This window comes from Antechinus flavipes, chromosome 6, assembly GCF_016432865.1.
Source record: "Antechinus flavipes isolate AdamAnt ecotype Samford, QLD, Australia chromosome 6, AdamAnt_v2, whole genome shotgun sequence".
Taxonomy (NCBI): domain Eukaryota; kingdom Metazoa; phylum Chordata; class Mammalia; order Dasyuromorphia; family Dasyuridae; genus Antechinus; species Antechinus flavipes.
Window position 1 is genome coordinate 37,066,609 of NC_067403.1, and position 20,919 is coordinate 37,087,527.

Genomic DNA, 20,919 nt, shown 5'->3' on the forward strand with positions numbered 1-20,919 from the left:
GATGTAGCTTAGGTACTGCACCTATCCACAAAGGCTGCCCCAGTCTCTCCCAAACAAGTATTGAGCTCCTCACCCCACAGAACTCTCATAGTACCTCATTTTCTATTTCTTTAATGCACTCATTTTATTTTATGTTATAATAATTTTACTTGTCTTATGTCCTCTAATAAGGATAATAATAATTCTCATTTACATAGTGCTTTAAGGTTCACAAAACTCTTTTCCCCTACAACAACCCTGTGAAGATGCAGAATACAGATATTATTATCCCCATTTTACATATAAGGAAAGTGGGCTCAGAAAGTAAATGACTTTCTTACAGTCATTGGGACTGAAACCAGATCTTCTAACTGAGAGTCTAGTGTTCCTTCTACCACCACATTCCCTTGCTAAGGGCAAGGACTAATTCTTTTTTATCTTCTTATTTCTTCAGTGCTTTGAAATAAGCATCTAAGAAATGTTGTTGTATTGAATTCAGGTACAGTCAAATGAATAGAACATTTTAAGATCTAAGCAAGATAGATTTGTCTCTGGACTATTTTTATTTTTTGACAAGCTTCCATTCTTCTCCTGACCCTAGGCACTTAGGGCCTTTATCCTTTTTCCTGGTTTATTTTGAACCTCACTCTTATCCCTATTCTGGTGCCTCTTTGATTTCTTTGTCTCCTATTATTAGATTTTCCATACCATTTCTTCCTCATGCTCCCGTTTCTGGTTCCACTTCTTCCAAGCCAGGCAGACTGATAGACTTCATTATGGCAGGATATGATGCTGATAGTGAAATAGCATTTTCAGAGCCATTACAGAATATTTTAAATAGGGGTAATGTGGAAACATACTCTTGACCTACAGGAGTTCTAATGCTGGGAGTTGTAAACAAGTAAAATTACTCTTTTGGCTCAAATGGTTTTTTTTCAGATGCTAGGTCCTTATTAAATTGCATGTGGCCACATAAGGCAGATTCTGATTGCACTGGGACTATGACCTTATTCACAATTTAAAGTCCAGAGGGTAGTGGGGTACAGAGTAGAGAGCAGAGATTTAAAGTCAAAGACACCAAGCCCACCCTCCCTGGGAAAGACCAGAACAAGGATTCTGGATGAGACGGATTGAAGCTATGAGTCTGTGAGCCAGGGGAGGGAGCGGGGTGCAGATACAGGGTGCTGGACCTTGAGCTCTCCAAGCTTTTAACATTTCTTCTCTGACAGACTTTCCAGGAGCCGGTCTCCTAGCCCTGTGTCCCAGCACAGCAGATCTTGCAGTCCCATGCAGAAAGAGATGCAGAAAGAGCTGCATAAAGACATGCAGAAAGAGCTGCATAAAGAGCTGGTGCCCTGTTCACCTCTGGTCAGCCGGCTGAGCTCTGTCTCTCGAAAAGCTAATCTCCTGGCCCGGTTCAGCGATGCTTATGCTCAAGGCCGCCTGGAGGCCCAGACCTTGCTCAAGAGGTTCATTGACAAGATGGAGACAGTGCAGAGGATCATCTATATTGCCACAGTGGTAGGGCATGAAATTACTGGGATACATAATTTTTGCTGACAGTTGTATATAGTTTGGTGTATTAACTTAACAGTATTTGGAAAGGATAATAGTAGATCATTAAATTATCAAAGAAATTCCTTCTCTCCTCCCCACCCCCTTCTTCATTTTCTTCCCCTCTTTCCTTCCTTCTTTGCTCCCTCCCTCCCTTCTTTTTTCCCTTCCCTTCCCTTCCTTTCTTTTTCCTTTCCTTTCCTTTCCCTTCCCTCTCTTCCTTCCTTCTTCCCTCCCTTTCTCTCTTCTCTCCCTTCCTTCCTTCCCTCTATTCCTCTCTTCCTTCCTTCTCCTCTTCCTTCCTTCCTTCTCCTCTTCCTTCCTTCTCCTCCTTCCTTCCTTCTCTCCCTCCCTCTCTTTCTCCTTCTTTTTTTCTTTCCCTTCCTCCCTCTTTCCCCTTTTAGGTGAAACAAAGAGCAATGAAGAGAGAATTATTATGGGTATGTATAAGCTGCAATTTCTTCCTTCATTCTTTTGTTCCTTCTTTCATTCCTCCCTCCCTCTTCTCTTCCTCTTTCCCTTTCCTCTTTGCCTCCTTTCTTCCTTCCCCCCTCCTTCCCTTTTCCCTTTCTCTCCTTTTTTCCTTCTGTCCCTCTTTCTTTCTCTCCCTCTTCCCCCCCTTTCCCCTCCTTTCCTCCCTTCTCCACTCCTTCCTTATGTTTTTGTATGTATAATTCTATAGAATTTTCATTCTTTACGTAACCTGACATTATCTATTCCAATCAATCCATACATTATATAAATGAGGAAAAATGATTTTGACCAAAGATACCCAATTAATAGTAGAATGATATGATTTCCTAATCTTTATTAATAGTATGATACTTTTTTGGGTTCACAATAATAATAGCTAATATTTTAGCTACTGAGATGATTTATTTTTCTCTTCCTATGTACCATATTACAATATAGCTTTAAATTACTGTCAACTGCTTTGAAATCCACTGAATATATAGTCTCTTACTGTGTACTTTTTGATTCAGGGATAGAGGCTTTGGTGAAATCCCTGAAATTTCTTCCCATCCCAAAACTTTTTTTTTTAACAACTTGAGTTGTTTAGGTCAACAAGAAGTTTAAAAAATATTTTGTTTTAATTAAGGTTTGGCATTCCCTTCATTAAAAGAAATATATGGCTTTTTTTTAAATATGTAGGAATCTTTCCATGTAGCTAAAATGGCATTCAGACACTTCAAAATACGTGTGAGGAAGACTTTATCACCAACTCATATTGGGTCAGAAGAGCTTGAGGATGCTGTCATGGATTATGTAATTTGCCATCTTGATTTATATGATGTTCAATGCAGTGTTAACGTAAGTGCTGGAATTTTTAACATTATGAATTTACTATTAATTATGTCATTGGCTAGAATATAATCTATATAATCTTAATTTTATCTTATTTTTAAAACATACCTCTGTTTTAGGAAAGAAGAAGTAAATATTTTTATTGTGTTTATTTGTTTGTTATACTTATAGCATGTATTATATATAATGCATGCATGTATTATATATAATGCATACATATATACATACACATATATGTATAATTATAGGTTTGCTGGGCATTTGTTGACTTCTGCTTCTTTTAGAACTTTTAGAAGGCTAAATTGACCATAGTTCATATTCTTAAGATAAGTTATGAACAAGACTTCCAGTATCTGCAAATCTAGCACTTGTTTGGAATGGCAAAATATACATAATGATGAGAAAAAAAGCTTCTCATCTGTATTCTTTATTTGGTATTGCATGATCTAGGCCTATCATTGTCTTTCTTTCTTTGTTCCCTGCTAGTAGGTAGTGGTTAAGGTACAATTTCCATTCTTTTTCTAAATTCATTTTCTCTTTCTCTTCATTATGGCTCACCTATGTAAAAGCCTTAAGAGGTCATAATTTCTTCTCACAAGTGAATAATGAAAATAAGGTCTTTTTATTTTCAGGATGTGATTCGTGCCATGAACGTGAACCCCAAGATTTCTTTTCCACCTGAAGTTGATTTTATCGTTATCAACAGCTTCATCAAGGAGATATGCTGTATTGCATTTGCAATGCAGACTTTGGATCCTCCTCTAGATATTGCATTTGGTGCTGATGGAGAGATTTTTAATGATTGCAAGTAAGAAAACTTGAGTGCAGAAATAGAAACTAAGAAATCTAAAAAATAACTCATCAGTTAATTAGAGCATAGCTTTTGAGCCAATATGGTGCTCTTCCAACTTTGGGGAAAATGTTTTGGATAAGGACCATTGATGAAGGGAGTCCAAAGACATAGCTTTGATTCCTAGACTTGATCTGACTCCTTACTATTATTACAGCAATAAATATGATAGTATTATTATAAGCCATTTCACTTTAAATAGAGTTATCTCCTCTATTAAATGGAATAGAAATGTTATGGTGTATAACTATAACATATTGGGAGATAGTATGGATTAATGGGTACCTGAGTGAAGTATGTTGAAAGATGTTTTATAAATGCATAATTATATATTGAACATTTACTGTATCATCTAGAACAATAATCTTCAACTTTTCCAAAATTATCATTACCTATTTTACTTTGATATTTGAATTTCCCTCCCTAAAAGTTCCCTGTGATAGGACTTTTCTTTCAAATAAGTACAAGTTTTTTTTTAATTTTTATTTAATAATTACTTTATATTGACACTCGTTTCTGTTCCGATTTTTTTTTCCCTCCCTCCCTCCACCCCCTCCCCTAGATGGCAAGCAGTCCTTTATATGTTGGATATGTTGCAGTATATCCTAGATACAATATATGTTTGCAGAACCAAACAGTTCTCTTGTTGCATAGGGAGATCAAATAAGTACAAGTTAAAGCTAATTTTGTCTTGAATATTTTAAAATCTCAGTTAAACATTTAAAATAATATTTTCTCTCCAGATAAATGTGATTCCTCTAAGTTGTTACCAAATAAGAAATGAGAACCACAGTTCTAGCTCTTTGTTAAGTTTTTAGAGTTTTTCTAACCCTTAGCAAATGGCTTCTCTAGCCACACATGATCAAAGCTCATGCAAAGAGAGAAGTACTTTTCTATGGTGAATATTAATTTATAGTAAAGATGATTTCATTATTCTATTATACCTTTTTCCTAGTTGCTGCCTTTGCTATTCCTAGTCTTCAATCACCTGGGTTTCAGATAATTTTTCTTTTATTTATTTTTCAAGGCAAAACAATGCAATCTTCTTCATCTTAAAATGCATTTTTCTCCATTCTTTTTGTATAAAGCTCTCCTTTGGGGAATTTACCATCCAGACTCATCCACAAACTTTCTAGAATCATAAAATTATGGAATATTCAAATTACAAAACAATCTCAGAGGCCATGTAATACAACATTTCTTCCAAGATGGGATTCCTGACAGAGACTTAGTGGCTTTTGATTAAATACATCCCGTGAAATAAAGCTCCCTGACACTTAGACTATGACACTGTTAGACATATCTGTTCATTAGAAAGTTCTTCTGTATGATAAGTCCATATCTATTGCTTTGTTCTCTTCTTCAAGATAAACATACCCATTTATTTGAACTATTTCTCAATGGATATACTTTTAGAGATTGCTTATCATCCTGCTCATTCTATCATTCCAGTTAATACTCAACAGTACATAATATTTCACATCTAGGCCTGGCAATAAAAGACTTATTCATATTTTCTTTATCTAGATTGTTAATATAATTAATATAATGTATTTTATATAACATAGAATCAATATACTAATATTGTAAGTGAAATTAGAATTAGATGTAACTGGAGGCGGTCCAGATGTAACTGGATTCATTCCAGTTTCGAGTTATTCTCAGCTTATCTTTCTTCACTATGACAAAATTCTCATCTGTGTTTAAAATAGGTATCGTCGCAGCTGTGACTCTGATTTCACAGCCCCCTTGGTCTTCTATCATGTGTGGCCTGCTCTGATGGAGAATGAAATTGTCATTATGAAAGGAGAAGCTGTCACCAAGAGAGGGGCTTTTGTACGGTGTCATTGTGGAATCGAAATTCATCAAATCTGTTTGCCTCACAGATTCCTGACACTTTTTGTATCCAGAGGAATTATGTTCCATTGGTTCCACAAAGAATTTCATAAAAATTTGAAAAGGTTTCACAAAAAGGGGAGGAAGTGAATAGTCCAAGGGATAGGCTAGAAGACAACTAAGTCTGTTCTTTGGCTCTACCACCAATTCACCACTTTTTCCTGGGCAATAACTTCCTCCATCCATAAATGGGAGAAGTAATATTTATCTTTACTGTCTCAGGAATATCAGGCAAAATCATTTGACCTCTGCCATAATGGAGCCCCTGTATAGTCCTATTCATTTTTAAATTATCAATTAATTTAAGGATTTTGTCCAAATCTTTATATCACTTAATTCCAAGAAATCATGAACCTGATCATCTGTCCCTCCCTCCTTTTTAGGGAAAAGGTGATGGTATGAGGATAGAAGCTAATATAACTCACAGTTTCATTGCCTCCTGTGCACAGATATTCTATTCTGTGCATGACTTCCATGCTCGTTTACCAAAGTAGAGTTTTGTTGGGAGAACATTGGTGGGTTTCATTGGTGATTGTGAATAATATCCATCAGATAGCTTATCACCATGTTTCCTGGAAAGCATTGTCAGTTTTGTGGTGGAGAGTAAGTTCTCCCAAACACTACCTAAGAGCACAGAGGCAAACAGGAGAGCCTTTGATTCTGTTTCTTGTGAACTGGAGAATGGGGAGAGGAATGACTTAGAAGTATTTCTGGATATCACGCGGATAATTAAACCCAACAAGTTTATTGCATAATTAATGAATTAAAAGGGGATTTATAAAGCACATTATGGGTAAAATCCCATTATGTTGATATTATTATGGTAAAGGGACCTAGATGGCAAAACCATTTCCATGTTTTAGTGAAATAGAAATAGAAATCTAGTTTGTTGAACTGGTTACAATAAACTTTATATACTAGAAGATTCAATACAACAAATGTTCTTTCCAATTCCTGCCTTTTTAAGAAAGCATCTGTTTGCAGAATGAATTAGAAAAATATTTGATGGACCTCATCTTCAAATAGTAGCAATAAGTTTTAAAACCTACCTTTTCCGCATCAAGGATTACAATTTGCAAACCTTTAAATTCCTAAAAAAATGACATAAAGACAAAGATGTGAAACTTTGAGGAATATGGGGTTAATGGGATGAAGATATCACTACCTCCCTTTATTTTCAAAAGTATTTCTTTTTTATTTATTAATTAGTCATGTTCCCATGTATTATTTTATAGAGGTGAATGTAATTTCTAGTAATTCATTTTAACAAAATTCTACTGGCATAAAAAAGTGAATGTCCCTTAGACATTGTAATAGGATTTTGCCAGAAAAACTCAGGGTTTTACCAGAGAAATACTACAACTTGTTATTAAATAAAATATTTGCTAGTGATAGGAAACAAAAATGGTAGAAATTATATTGATAATCAGAAGTAAAAGACTAGGGTCATAAGTAAGAGCAATAACAATTAGTTAACAAAGCTATTCCCTTCCGTAGCATTAAGTTATGGTCTTACTTTTTCACAACCATGTGACTTTTTCCATTTTTGTCCTTTGTTGCAGTGGTCATCTGTGAGAAATGTCAACCGAAGTCGGAGTAGAAGTCTAAGCCCTGTCCATCACCATGGTAGCTCCGGTAAAAGCGGGGTATTTATCACTCTAATCACCTTGTTCTATGAAAAAAAATTGTCTTGAAGAATCAATAGCTTCCACTTCTTTAACAATCTCCTAAAGGACAATCAATAGCTACTCTATAGAATAATAGCTATATCTGTCTGACCATAGGCTAAACTTTCTCCATGTCTGGTCTGTAGAAAATCTGTGTTTATAATCTCACTCCTTATTTTCTTCCTTTTTTATCATTACTATACTCTTCATGACAAAGACCAAAATAAAATGGTAAAAAATTAATAAAACATTTTATTTGAATTGAAAGAAATACAAAAATAATACATTTCACCTTGAAATAAACTTTTATATAATAATTTTTGGATAGTTTTCAGTCTTAAGCCTCTATGTGTATTTATATGTCTATATATCTGCACACGCTATATTTTCAAAAGATTCTCATGTTAGGGTTGCAGAATATATTATAGGAAAAAACCTACATTTGGAGCAATATGGTGTTTATGAGCAGAAGGATGATTTGTTAAGACAGGAAATTCTGGCTCTGGATTCCAAGGATCAACGTCCAAGTTCTGCTTTTGATACTATCTGCATCATCTACCTTCAGGGAGCTTTACTTTCCTCCTCTGTAAATTGAAGGTGTTGCCCTAGATAACCCTTGAGGTTGTCTGGATGGGGGATGGCATTCAACAAAGTCAGTTCAGCAAACATTAGGCATCTACTGTGTATACAAGGCAAATGAGGGAAAAGACATACACATGCATCATTTAAAGTAGAAAAAGGAGCAGAGCAAAGGAAAAGTCTATCACAAATGCTTTGATAAATAGGAGAGAGATCACTTTCAGCTGTGAGCCTTTAAGCAAGGCTTCACAGAGGAGGTCGCATTTGAACTGGGTCTTGCAAGGAGAAAGTGGAAATGAGAGGGATCATGTTCCAGATGAGAAATAGGAAAGGGCAAGACGAATTTGTGGAACATAGCATGTGCTAAGGACAATAGAAGGAAAGAAGGTTGGAAAGGCAGATTAGAGGCACATTGTGGAGGTCCAGATCAGAACCTGAAGTGGGTGCCATAGGAGTATGGATTGAATTTACTAGGCAATGAGGAGCAATACATGAAAGTTTTGGGTCAGGAGAATGACTTCTCCAATCTGCACAATAAGATTATTTTGGTAGTTATGTTAGGGATAGATTGGAAGGAGAGATGGAAAGGAGACCAGTTAGGAAGTTATTGAAATAGTCCAAGTGGGAAGTTTTAAAGGTGAATTTGGAGCGTGGTAGTATAACTAAGAAGAGGAGCTAGATATCGTTGAGAAAGCATTGATATGGCTTCACATTTGATCACATGTGGGGATTGAGGGAGGAGAAGGGTAAAATCAGAGGAGACTTTGAAAGTTTTACTCCTAGGTATCTTGGGAGATTGTGGTATCATCAACAAGACCACTGTTGTTTATTGTTCTATAGAGAATAGTTTATAAGCTGGAAAGAATTACATTTACTCTTCCTCCCCATTAGGTTTTAAAGTCTGTTCTTCTAATCTTCGAATGAAAATCATACATAAAATAGATATTAAATAATCTTGGGTTTTCTTGGGCCCTCATTCCAGGCTGTTCTTTATTTGAAGCTGGAAAAATTTTATCTAAATAGCTTAATTCTATACTTTTAAAAAACACATCTTTTTAGTAGATAATAAAGCAATTTAATAATAGCTAATATTTTTGTAGTGTTATAAGGTTTGCAAAGCACTTCTTGTTATGATCTTCATAACAACCCCATGAGGAGAGTAAGTGCTATTATTACCTCATTTTACAGATGAGGAAACTGAGGCACAGAGAAAGGACTTGGGTCAGGGTCATAAAACCTAGTAAGTATCTGAAGTAGGCTTTGATCTGTCTCTCTCTCCATTGCTCTATCCTGTGGGCAGGATACCTTAGTTTAAGTTACCTTAGCTCAAGACAAACTAACATTAACTCTCCAATTAAAAAAATTATTATTATTATATCCCATAGAATCTAAAAGAGCTACAACTAGTAAAAAAACTTTAGAACAAAAAATGATTCCGAATACTACTTTATATATAATAAGATATGACAACAAAATAAATAATATAACAGAATAATAATTCATAATAATTCCAAAGTATTTTGGAACCATTATTTGCTTTCAGGAAAAATAACAACAACGGTGTTATATAAGTTTAAGCCCCATTTATCTGATCTTTTGTGCTTCTTTTTTTGTAGGTATCAAGAAGTCGGAGCCCTTCTCCACCAAGAAATATAAATACAAGTAAGTGGAGATTAGTTTAGATCAGATAAGTTCTTCAAACTCTTCATAGTTTTGTCAGCCTCAAAATGTGTCTTCTTTGGTGGACAGCACAGCCCAGTTGTATTTCTCAGTGACACTAATGATCCTGGTTGACATAGGCAGTCTCTTAAGAGGCAGAACTCAGAAAACTTGGATTCCAGTCCTTGCTCCACCACTGACTTCCTTATTAGCTGTGGAACTTAGGGCATGTCAAGTAAGCTCTTGGAGCTCAATATTGGGGGTCACCTGAGATATGTAGGTGAAAACACTTTGTAGACTTTGTATATCGTAATGTAACTTTCTAGTTATATTAATAACATTATTATTCCCACATCTTCTACTCTTGACCATTTGCTATTGACACAGAAGCAGACGATCCTGCTCATCCCTTAGAGCTGCATAAGTTCTCTAAGAAATGAAGAGTCTTCAGTAAAAATAATCTGGCCACTACTCTGGGAGAAGATGAAAAGTTGTATTGCTACAAAGCTAGCCTTCCCTTCTTTCCTTTCAAGCCTTGCTAAAAGAAAGGAGAAGGAAGGGACAACTCTGACCATATGCGTTTTTCTCCACTAGGGTTTTAAGTTGACTGGAAGTATTTCTTTGCTCCTGCACATCTGGACAAATCAACTTCAGTGGTGCTTCCATCTACTTTAAGAGTTCTTCAAACCTCATTTAAGATAATGTGAATGATAATTCTGTATCAATCGAAGGGAGAGTTAATTTTTTTTTTTGGTTTTAGTGTGTTTTGATAACTTTAGATATATTGCTTTATATATATATTTTTTAGAAAATCAAAAATTTTTTTAGAAAGTAATTCAAAAATTCATAGGTGTTTGTGATCATATTCATTCATGCAAGGCTTATTCCACAGTTTCAGGGACTCTCCTCAAATGTGCCATATTGTAATTTTAGCAAACTCTAGAAACAAAGGTTAAAATCGTCTTAATCAACCAATGTTCAGTCAATGCCAAACAAAAATACAACAAAGGACATTAATTTTATAGTCCAGTCATAAACATAACGTGGATCAGACTAATTTTAATTTTAAAACAATATTGTCATATGGTGCTCTGGGGTGCTTTGGGGTTTTGTTTTACTTTTGGGGAGATAGCATTTACCATAAGCTATGAAAACTTCCATTCTATGCCTAAAGTTAATTATTTTGTTTTAAAATATAAAAAGGGTTTTAACTAAGGGAACATCATTACTTGCTCCTCTGTGTCTTCTACTGAAAATATGACACTATTAGGTCATGTGAGGAATTACTTTGCTTATTAAAACTGTTAGTGAGGGGGAAATCTGTTAATTAGTTCTCATTAGTACTTTATCTTTTTGTATTCCTTGGCTTTTTTGTATTATTTTGACGATACATGCATATCTGAAGTTTGACATACTTGATGTGTATTCATTAACATTTAAGGCACATAAAACCCAATTTTATTTTAATGAAATCACCCACCCCCAGCTCCTAAAAATCTGGTGTGATTGTTTTCTTCTTTCCTGGCCAGCTTTTTCTTTATTTGCTGAATAAATAAAATAATTTTAAAAAAATTCAGGTTAATAGACAGTTGCTTTCTTGGGAATTGATTTTATTCTTTACCTTCTTTACCTCTAGAATCATCCTTGAGCATAAGCAGTATTTGACTATTTGGGCAAATGGGCTTTTACAGAAGAACATGGACTTTTGTTGCAAAAGCTCAAGAAATGGATTTATTAAGCCTTTAAAAAAATATACCTGGTACTTTAAATGATGAAGAAAATTCCTTTTGAGAAATCTTGCCAGCTGAGCAAATGATAGTGAACAGGAGAGCAAGATTCTTCTCTGCTCCAAGTTCTACTTATTTGCTAGTTCCTTCAAGTGCCAAGTTGATTTTGTTCTTCTTCTTCTTAGTGCTTGTATTTTACCATAGCTGTGAAATAGCATACTATAGGGGGAAGAAGATTGAGTTCAGAGTCAGGAGGATTGGGTTCTGCTCAGCTGCTGACTTTTATAACTTTTGGCAAATCATCAAGGACTATTACTGTTAAGAGAGACCCGACTTGTTCCAGGCTCTAACCTCATGGAGCAAAGTCTTCTAGAACATTCTTTGGGGCCTCACTTTACCCATCTATAAAAATGAAAAAGCTAGACTGGTCACTTCTAGTTCTCACATTCTATAATTTTGATTCTAATCATTTATCTGAGATCTCACTGCATGAAAAAGACAGAAACTTTTTTTATTAACCTGGTTAGGGAAGAGCTATGCCCATTTCAGTTCATATGCATTTCACTCCACCTTGATAGTTTAGTGCTTCCATAAGTCTTCCGTCCTGTTGAACTGTATTATATTTCAATTGGCAAATCAAAGTTTTCCAAAAGAACTCTGAGAGATTCCCCATAACTAAAATAGGCAGATATCCTCAGCTAGATTGGTCTTGGGCTTAGGAACACTGAAAAAGAAAGGCTTTTTTCTTATTGTTTCTGCATCATTGGCAATATTCTAGGATAGTCAATTCAAACAAATTGTGCTTCTTTCTTGTGAAGTTCTTTCCCTAAATCTTTTCCTATTTCTTCACATATCAAACTATTAAGCTCTGGCATATCTAGTTTGATTTTAAACATTAATGAGCCTGAGTATTGTAGTGGAAATCATCTGGAGGCTTCACCTAAATGTTGAGTTTATATTATAAACCAAATAAATGTTCAAATGAAAACACTAAATATTATGTATTTTTAACAGTCAAATTTTGCATTGTGTGCCTGGGATCCAATAAAAATGTGATTGGTATTGAACCTACTTTATATGTTCAACATATTAAGAATTTTAAACTATTACTCATTTCATTAAGATAAAAAAAAGCAAAACAAAACTATCCCTAATGGCATGCTATCTTCTCTGATGTGGGGGGAAAAGTCATGGACAGAAGGGCAAATGAATATTAATCAGTTCTCAAGTTGAAGTTACAACTTTGGAAATCATGAGAAGTGTCAGGGTTATAGAGTGAAGAAAAAGCACTCATCTCTCTTTTGGGAAATATGATTGAGTAAGAGATTAATAGAAAATCTATGATAGATCCATCTAAGAAACAAGCTAAATAGGAATTCTTTATACACTTAAAGATCTACTTTTCCAGAATTTGAAAGACCTTTCCTGGGATTCTGTGATTCTTTCTAGTAATCTATCTGTGTCAGACTCGGTGTTAAAGAAACTTAACACGTGGGATTGTTGATTTTATTGGAACAGATAGAAATCATTGCTATTGCTATCTGGGAATGATTGCTTTGCTGTGAAGGTTGTTTCACACAACTCAATGTGTTATCCATCATATATAGGCTAGAGATTTTCATAATTCCTTGATTGCTTGCAAAATTGTATTAGTTTATCCATCATTAAATAAAGAGTTCTCAATCCTGACATTTTAAAGTATTATTTTTTGAAATTTGCATTTATAGTCTTATTTATGTTGGTAAATATCAGTTCTACTTTTTAGGATTTTTTTTTTAATAATAAGAGGAACAGATTTTGTAAAAGATGAAGTCAGAGCAATATAACTACAAAAGAGGTTACTTTTATCAATCTTTTGAAAGAATAAAGATGTTAATCAAAAGACATATGTATATTATATGCAAGGGCCAAAGACAACCCTCAAATTATTAGAAATTTATAAAAAGTCTCTGCCTCTCCCCAAATTTTGTTGTTCATTACCTCACCTACTCTTGAATGAGGATCTCTATTCTTTAGTGTAAAAAAGGCTTGAAATAAGATTCATAAGCATTAAAGATAACAGACAACCTGAATTCCACAGAAAATCAGTGCTATAGTTTTTCTAAATGTACATTCTACTTTCTATTTCCCTAAGTAACAGGAAAATCCTCTGACCATCATATCTACTTTAAGCAATGGCTTTTTGCCTGTGGGGCAGAGAGGAGAGAGCATTTGTTAGCAGATATCATTTTGATTCATAAATACTAATAAGGAGCAAATGTTTATGAGTTTTTCCATGACAAATTGGGTATTCCTCGTCTTCAGTGATGCTGCATTACAAGGTTTCTAAATTGATGTTGGTATATGGCCTTCAAATATCAAAGGACTAAATTATCCTCTTGTGATGAGTGGACCTTGAAAATGAAGCAGAATAACTGTTTATCTCATAAGGGTTTATTTAACATTTAAGAAAAATGATAAAAACAAATTGGCTCTGAGTTGCCCACTGAATGCTAATACAAATATCACCTTTGTCATAAAACAATGTGACAAAGCACTGTACCTATTACTATGCCTTTCTATATTGTGAGCAGCCAGTGAATATGGTCATTGGGGTTTCTGCTGTTCCAATACAGTATTAGTCATGATTAGTCAATAATTCTGGAACAAGAAGTGTGACATGAAGTAAATTTTAGAAATATTGTTTATTGGTTGAGTGTGCCTTATAATCTGATCGTAACTAGTAGCAAGTATAACTCTCATCTCTGAATTCTGATACTTGGGGATCAATTTGTGGTGGAGGATACCAGGCATATGAGGGATGGGTATCTGAGGCTGGACTATTATTTTGTGACTCACCTACAATGCATTTTACACATTGAAAGAGGAATGGAAAATGAGGGGAATAGTGGAGGACACATTTTCAGCTGTGTAGTACTCTTCCATCATTGTATTTACAGGATGGGCTCAAGGTATCTTTGAAAGATGGCATATTATGCTCTCACAGTTTAAGATTTAACTCCATTAAATGAACAATGGATTTAGTCAGAGTTTGATATGGTCAGTGGATCCAGATTTGATATCACAACATTCACTTTGAACCATCTGGAAGAGGATTTCCTAAATTTAGCAAACAAATATCACATATCAGAAAATAGCCATTAAGGAAGTACTTCTATAACCACAGCAGCCAATATTTACATAGTGCTTTACATTCATTATCACATCTTATTGGCACAATAACCCGATGTTACTTGTGAGGTTACTATTACAGTTAATATTGTTCTCATTTCATAAATCAGGAAACAGATTTGGAAAGAGTGAGACACTTATTTAAAAAATAGGATTTCCTGATTCCAGATCCAGATTTTTTAAAAAATCATCTCAAACTACTAGTATTCAGCCTTCAATATGAAAGAAATATTTAAGAGAATGTGGATATATAGGAAATGATGCTTTCAGAACAGAAGACCATATACTGTAACATCACTGAAAGAGAATTTGTGTTCACTTTGTAGAATGAAACATAATTGGAACAAGGGAGGACAAAGGCTTTTTAGAATGCCCCCTTACATAAACACCATCAGTCTTAGATTCCAAAGCCGACTTGTTATTCCTCAGATTTGACCTTCCACGTCCACCTAGGCTGTCTCTCATACCTGAATGCACTCCCTCTTTCCTGGTGACTTTTAGAATACTTAGCTCATATGCTACTTCCTATGGGAAAATTTTCTGATTCCTTAATTTTTAATATTCTCTCCTTCCTCAAATTATCTTGCATTTACTCGTTTGCTTGGATGTAGTTTTTGCCTGTAGAATATAAGTTCCTTGAGGGCAAGTATTAAAGAAATACAAACATATAAATATATATGTATATATACACATATTATATGTATGTAAATACATTAAAAATATAAATACAAACAAAAATTATCCCTAGTACCTACAATAGTACCTTGCACATGGTAGGCACTCAATAAATGCCCCTTTATATTGAATTGAATCAACAAGTACCTCAAAAAGTACCTCAGAAGTCAATCCAATCTTTCTTTAAGGACCAACAAGTGGTCATCTTGACACAGTAGATGATTAATTGGGGAGTAGGTAGAGGGGGGGGAGGTCAGACTTTTAGGGTATCCAAGAAGAACTGTGAGCTAATTCCTGGAATCTTCCCTAGTCCTCAAAGCTATATTCTTTTAGTATAAGATTTGATCCTTTTAGAATTTTATTGCTTTTCAGCAATATTGACTTTCAAGTTATCACTCATACTTTTGTGTGAATGAGTTTCAGACAATTTACTTAGAGTAAATTTTGACAACTGGATTTGAAAAGAGCTCCCAAAGGGGTGAGGGTTGGGAGTAGAGTGGATAAAGGGGAGCAGGGAGGCCAGGGCACCAAAGATACTTAAGTCCCAGTTTTGTCTGCCACACACACACACATTTACCAGTCAGTTGGTGTAAAAGTCTTGTCCTTTCTCTTCATACTTTCTAGGTAACTTTGTTCTTAGAGAATGGCGTTTCTAAGGCCCAGGGCCCAGCTTTGCATCAATAAACATATTGGATTGCCTAAACCAACTGCTTTTGATTACAAATTACGGGATTTAAAAGAAATTTTATGTCTGTAAATGTTTTTAGTTTGCTTTTAAATCCTTGACTTTGCATATTAAAACCATAGAGCAAACAATGCATCTGTTTTTTGTTTGTTTGTTTGGAATTATATATTTCTTCTGAGTTCTATAAGAGAGAAGTGGTACACAAGAATCTATGAGGTTTGTATTCATTCTGTGGACAGCTTGGAAGATAATCATAGAACAATTTCACAATGAGATAAGAAGGCCTTTCATTCCCTCCCCTCTCTATGCTGCACTCTCTTATTCCATTTTTCAGAAGTAGATCTGAAGTTGCTGTTTATTTCACTGGAAAATGAGTTTCATGAGGGTCCTGAATTGTGAGCACCTTTACTCTTAAGTGTGAAGAAAGGGATCTATAACTACAATTTACGATAAGCAGGATTACTATGAAAGACTATTATATTGTTAATCACTGAATGATAGTCTAGCAAAAACTTAACTCGGTTCATTGCATCTTCCATTATCTCCAGCAGTAAAATTCAAGACATAATACAAATATAAAAGATCAAGAGCTATTCTTCGAAAGCTATTTCTTGGCAAGGGGATTTTAAAAAAATCTGTCAAAAATTGCAAACTATTAACCAAGTGCAAGTTTCTTTCAAATCAGAGAAATGCAAATCGACAATTCTTTTGTTTCATCCCATACTTAGCAAAGACAACAAAAGGTGGAAATAATGTTGGAGGTGGATATGGAAAGGCATGTTAATATTCTGTTTTTGAAGCTATGAATTGAGCCAATTCTGGAGATTCTTGGAATTCTACTAAGAAGTGACCCAAACCTTTGGCCCAGAGATCCCATGGCTAGGCATATACTCCTAGAAGGCTAAAAAAAAAGTCCCAGATACACTGAATTATTTACTATGGCTTTTTTTTTTAAGTAGCAAAGATTTGGAAACAAAGTAGATACCTATTGTGTAATTGTGTATTGTGTAATGACCGTACAAATTGTGGTACATGAATATAATTAGATTATTATTGAACTGAATAAATGAATGAATATAAAATACAAAGAAATGTGGGAAGATTGATGTGAACTAACACAGAGTGAAGAACAGAACCAAGAAAATTATACATATATATAATGATTACAAGAGTGTAAATGGAAAAAACAATTTTTTTTACTTCAAAGCTTTATAGTTATAAGTACCAACTCTGACTCTGAAAAAAGAACTAGGAGATTCCATCTTCATACACCTATATTCATAGGTGTAAGACTGAGTGTGGAACCATACATATTCTATTCAGACTACATAGAGATGTTAACTTCAGAAGTACTTTCTCTTCTCTGTTTCTGTGTCTCTCTGGATCTGTTTCTGTGTTCTCTGTCTTTGTTTCTGGGTCTGTCTCTGTTTCTGTGTTTATCTGTCTTTGTCTCTCTATCTCTGTCTCTCTTTATCTGTCTGTCCCTCTATTTGTCTGTCTGTCTGTCTGTCTCTCCTTCATTACAAAGGATGACTAGTTTGGAAGGAGAGATATAAATGAAAATATCAAAGGGGCATCTAGTTGGTGCAATGGATAGAGCACCAGCCCTGAAGTCAGGAGAACCTGAGATCTGGCCTCAGACAATTAATACTTCCTAGCTGTGTGACTCTGGGCAAGTTACTTAACCCCAATTTAGCTAAATAAATGAAAGTATCAAAAACATTTTTCACACACCTCCCCCAAAAGACTATGAAGCTAGCTTCTAGGAGAAGGACCAAAGTTTTGATAAGACAAAATTCATTCTTTGATTCAGTATCTCTGAATAGATATATAGTTGGGGCATGATTATTACAGCATACTAAATTGTCCCCATGAATCCATTTATCATGTGTATAAAATATAGATATTTTATATCTATATATACTCTACAAACAATCATTTTGGTCCAAATGGTTACGCTTCATTGCAGAGAAATCATCCATAAGACTTGTTCTGCCATCACTCATATATCCATAATGGAAAATTTTGGAAAGTTAATTTAATCTGTGCTTTGGGAATATTTCACAATTTGCCACAGAAACTTGAAATATGAAGATTTTTACAGCTCTGATACTTCTAAGAATATAATAGAATGAGAGAATCACATACATATAAGTACAGCAAGTATGTAATAATAGGCTATATGATTAAGCATATCACTGAAAATCAAGAGAAATAGAACAGAACAGAAGAAAAGTTACAGAGTAGCTTTTTTTTTTAACAAGAGTTTTTTTTTGGTTTGGATGTTATATTTGAGTCCAATGGAGAAAGCGTTTGACCTTGAAGTTAGAAAGATCTGGATTTAAATTTTACTTTTAATGTGTTTTGACCATATGATTAAGAGTCCATTAACTTCTTGGTATCTTTGGTAACTCTTTTAATCTTATAGTTGAATTACTGATTACATGAATAGTACATAGACAGTTTTAAGTCTGTGTTTCCCCCAAAAAATTACTAGCAATTTTTTTTATATTATGGGGAAAGGAGAAGGCATTTATAAAATTTACTACTACATGCCAGGCACTTTGCTAAATGCTTTACAATGTTACATTGTAACAAAACTATAGATTGAGTCTCTATGATTTTTCTTAGCTTGTCAATGTGGGCTGGATACTTTAGACTTGGGAGATTGTTACAAAGAAAAAGGAAAATACAAAAAACAATGTATATTATGTAGTGTCCACCTGTGTCTAGTTTTAGAGACAATAACAAAACTCATTAACTTTGGTGTGCAAGATTCTCTTGTCACCAAATGTCATGTTTATATTTTTCCAGAAGATGGCACTGCTGCTTAAGAAATAAAAAGAAAAAATTTAATTAAAATTCAAAACAGAAAATAAATTCCTGGAGTATTAGCTTAATTGTGAGTTTGATGATCCCATATAAAATGAGAGTCTTAAAAGATGACTCAGGAATGAAATGTGAAGGGTACAGATATAAACCGGAAGTGTTTAAACTGCTTTCTATTATTACTAATGAATTTATGTACTTAATCCACATTAGGGAAGTTAGGAGTTACTTCTAAGCCAAGGACCTATTATTTACCTTTAATATGCAGCTAGGTGACACATAGTTAGAGTGCTGGGACTGGAATCAGGAAGACTCATTTTCCTGAATTCAAATCTAACTTCAGACACTTATTGTATCCCTTAACTCTCTGTTTGCTTCAGTTTCCTTATCTGTAAAATAAGCAGGAGAAGGAAATGGCAAATCTCTCTAGGTCTCTACTATTAAAACCTGAATGTGGTCATTAAGAGTCAAACATGACTAAAAACGACTGAACAATATGACTTAAACCCATCACGAGAGCCCACAGCTGTGATTGAAACTTTTTTCCAGTAAATTTGAAATTTTTTTTTAGTAAATATTTTTGGTGCTTTATAAGCTTGTACTGAAAGTAACAGAGAACTCTATCCTTAAAGTATTGGGATTGACCATGAGATGCAATGCCAAAGAAATATGAGGAATTATTTCTTGCATGGAAAATGAAATAATACAAAAATAGCAGTTTCCATCTCTGATATCCTAGGATTCTAATAGAATGAATATCTCTCAGAGTTACTCCACTGACTAACCAAATGGTCACAGAACTCACTCAATGAGGAGGTAGCAGTTAGGGAACTGACATTAACAACAGCTCATCATCAGTTAAATCATTTTGAGCTTTTATTGATGCCTTCTGTTTTTGCATCATTTTCACCTTCCAATATATGCTGACCTCTGTTTCCTAGTTAGTGAGCCATCATTGATAACAAAGAATAAAAAATTGGGGGAGGGGAAAGCAATTCAGAAAAACTAATCTGGCTGTGTTATCAATAGGCACTCGTAGTATGTGCGATGTGTCGCATCCATAGTTTTCTCTCTCTACAAAAAAAAGAGCAGGAAGTGTGCTCTCTCCTCTTTGGGGATAAGTTTATTATAATAGTGAGCACTTTAAAATTTGTATAAGTATCATGCATTTTTTCTTTCCATTCATTCTGAATATTATTTTCCTAGTTCTATTTATTTCACTTTACATTAGGTCATAAAAGTCTTTCCAAGATTCTCTATATTCAATAATTTAATAATGGACCTTTCTAGCTTTGATATCCTTTGATGTCCATTTCAAGTAGTGTGATCTCTTAAAGAATATGGATATTTTCATTACTTTTTGAGTACAATTTCAAATGGCTTTCCAGAATGGTTAGATTAATTCCACCAGCAATCTATTAATGTGCGTATCTTTTCACTATCTTTTATTCATTGTCATTTTTATCTAGGACACTTATCCTAACAAATATACAAATTCTTTTTGATCTCTCTGGGTCGACTTTTTGATATTTTTTGTATCTTATTACAAATCAGGGAAATTTATAGTAGGTTGCCAGACTTACCTTTTAAAAGCTGGTCATCTTCCTTCATAGAAATTTATAGTAAATTATTTCTTGAAAGATCATTTACAGCAGACTTCTTCTCTTGCCTTATGTTCTTATTTTTATGCTTTAGTGTATACTTATAAATAGAAATAAAGGGCAACATTGGGTAGAATTGGTCAATCAATTGAAAGAAATATTTAGCCAATGGCCCCAAGTATAAATCTGAATACAAGCTCCTCAAGAAAAATTTCTTGAAGGTTTTCTTCATCTTCTGGGAAAGGAATCACTTGCCCCAAGTCACACAGTAAAAGTTGGAGCCTGGATTTGGATTCAGATCCTGCTGCCTCCAGGGCTGACACTCTTATTTATTGTGCCATCTAACTACTCTCTGTTGGTGACAACAATAATAGCATATATTAAACTATCAATATTTAATTAAATTTATCATTTAAAGTTTGCTAAGTGCTTTACAAATACTACCTCATTTTATCATCACAAAATCCTTATGAGATTAGGTGCTATTATTATTCCCATTTTATAGATGAAGAAACTAAGGCATACTGAGATTAAGTGGCTTATTCTCCAAGACCACATTAGATTTCAGGTCAAGGTCCAGTGCTCTTCCCTGTACTATTAAATAAATGCTGGCTATTATTGTCAGGACCACCATTCATTTTTATGTTATCTTGTTGTTTTTCAATCATTTCAGTCATGTCTGACTTTTTGCGAGCCCGTTTAGGGTTTTCTTGGCAGAAATACTGGAGCCATTTACCGTTTC

At 34.4% G+C, this 20,919-nt stretch overlaps 1 protein-coding gene and 1 long non-coding RNA gene across 15 annotated transcripts in view; one reads left to right on the forward strand and one right to left on the reverse strand.

Moving 5' to 3' along the window:
• SPATA18 (spermatogenesis associated 18) overlaps window positions 1-20,919 on the forward strand; it is a 66,331-nt gene that overhangs the window by 22,098 nt on the left and 23,314 nt on the right. For 12 of the 14 annotated variants that reach the window (XR_007948454.1, XR_007948447.1, XR_007948448.1 and 9 more), the window contains 6 exons: window positions 1,209-1,500; window positions 2,686-2,844; window positions 3,471-3,646; window positions 5,401-5,524; window positions 7,147-7,230; window positions 9,447-9,492. Coding sequence is in view for 5 of the 14 variants with exons in the window: in XM_051966647.1 (XP_051822607.1) it covers window positions 1,209-1,500; window positions 2,686-2,844; window positions 3,471-3,646; window positions 5,401-5,524; window positions 7,147-7,230; window positions 9,447-9,492 (881 nt within the window). In the remaining 9 variants the exon portion in view is untranslated. Of the gene's footprint in view, window positions 1-1,208; window positions 1,501-2,685; window positions 2,845-3,470; window positions 3,647-5,400; window positions 5,650-7,146; window positions 7,231-9,446; window positions 9,493-10,083; window positions 10,193-20,919 lie in introns of those variants that run through there. The other 2 variants (XR_007948455.1, XM_051966646.1) reach the window with 2 other exon arrangements.
• On the reverse strand, window positions 7,147-12,900 carry LOC127541362 (uncharacterized). Its single transcript, XR_007948456.1, has 2 exons — window positions 11,246-12,900; window positions 7,147-7,256 (listed from the first exon to the last, which is right to left on the reverse strand). It is a non-coding gene; the product is annotated as an uncharacterized LOC127541362 (long non-coding RNA).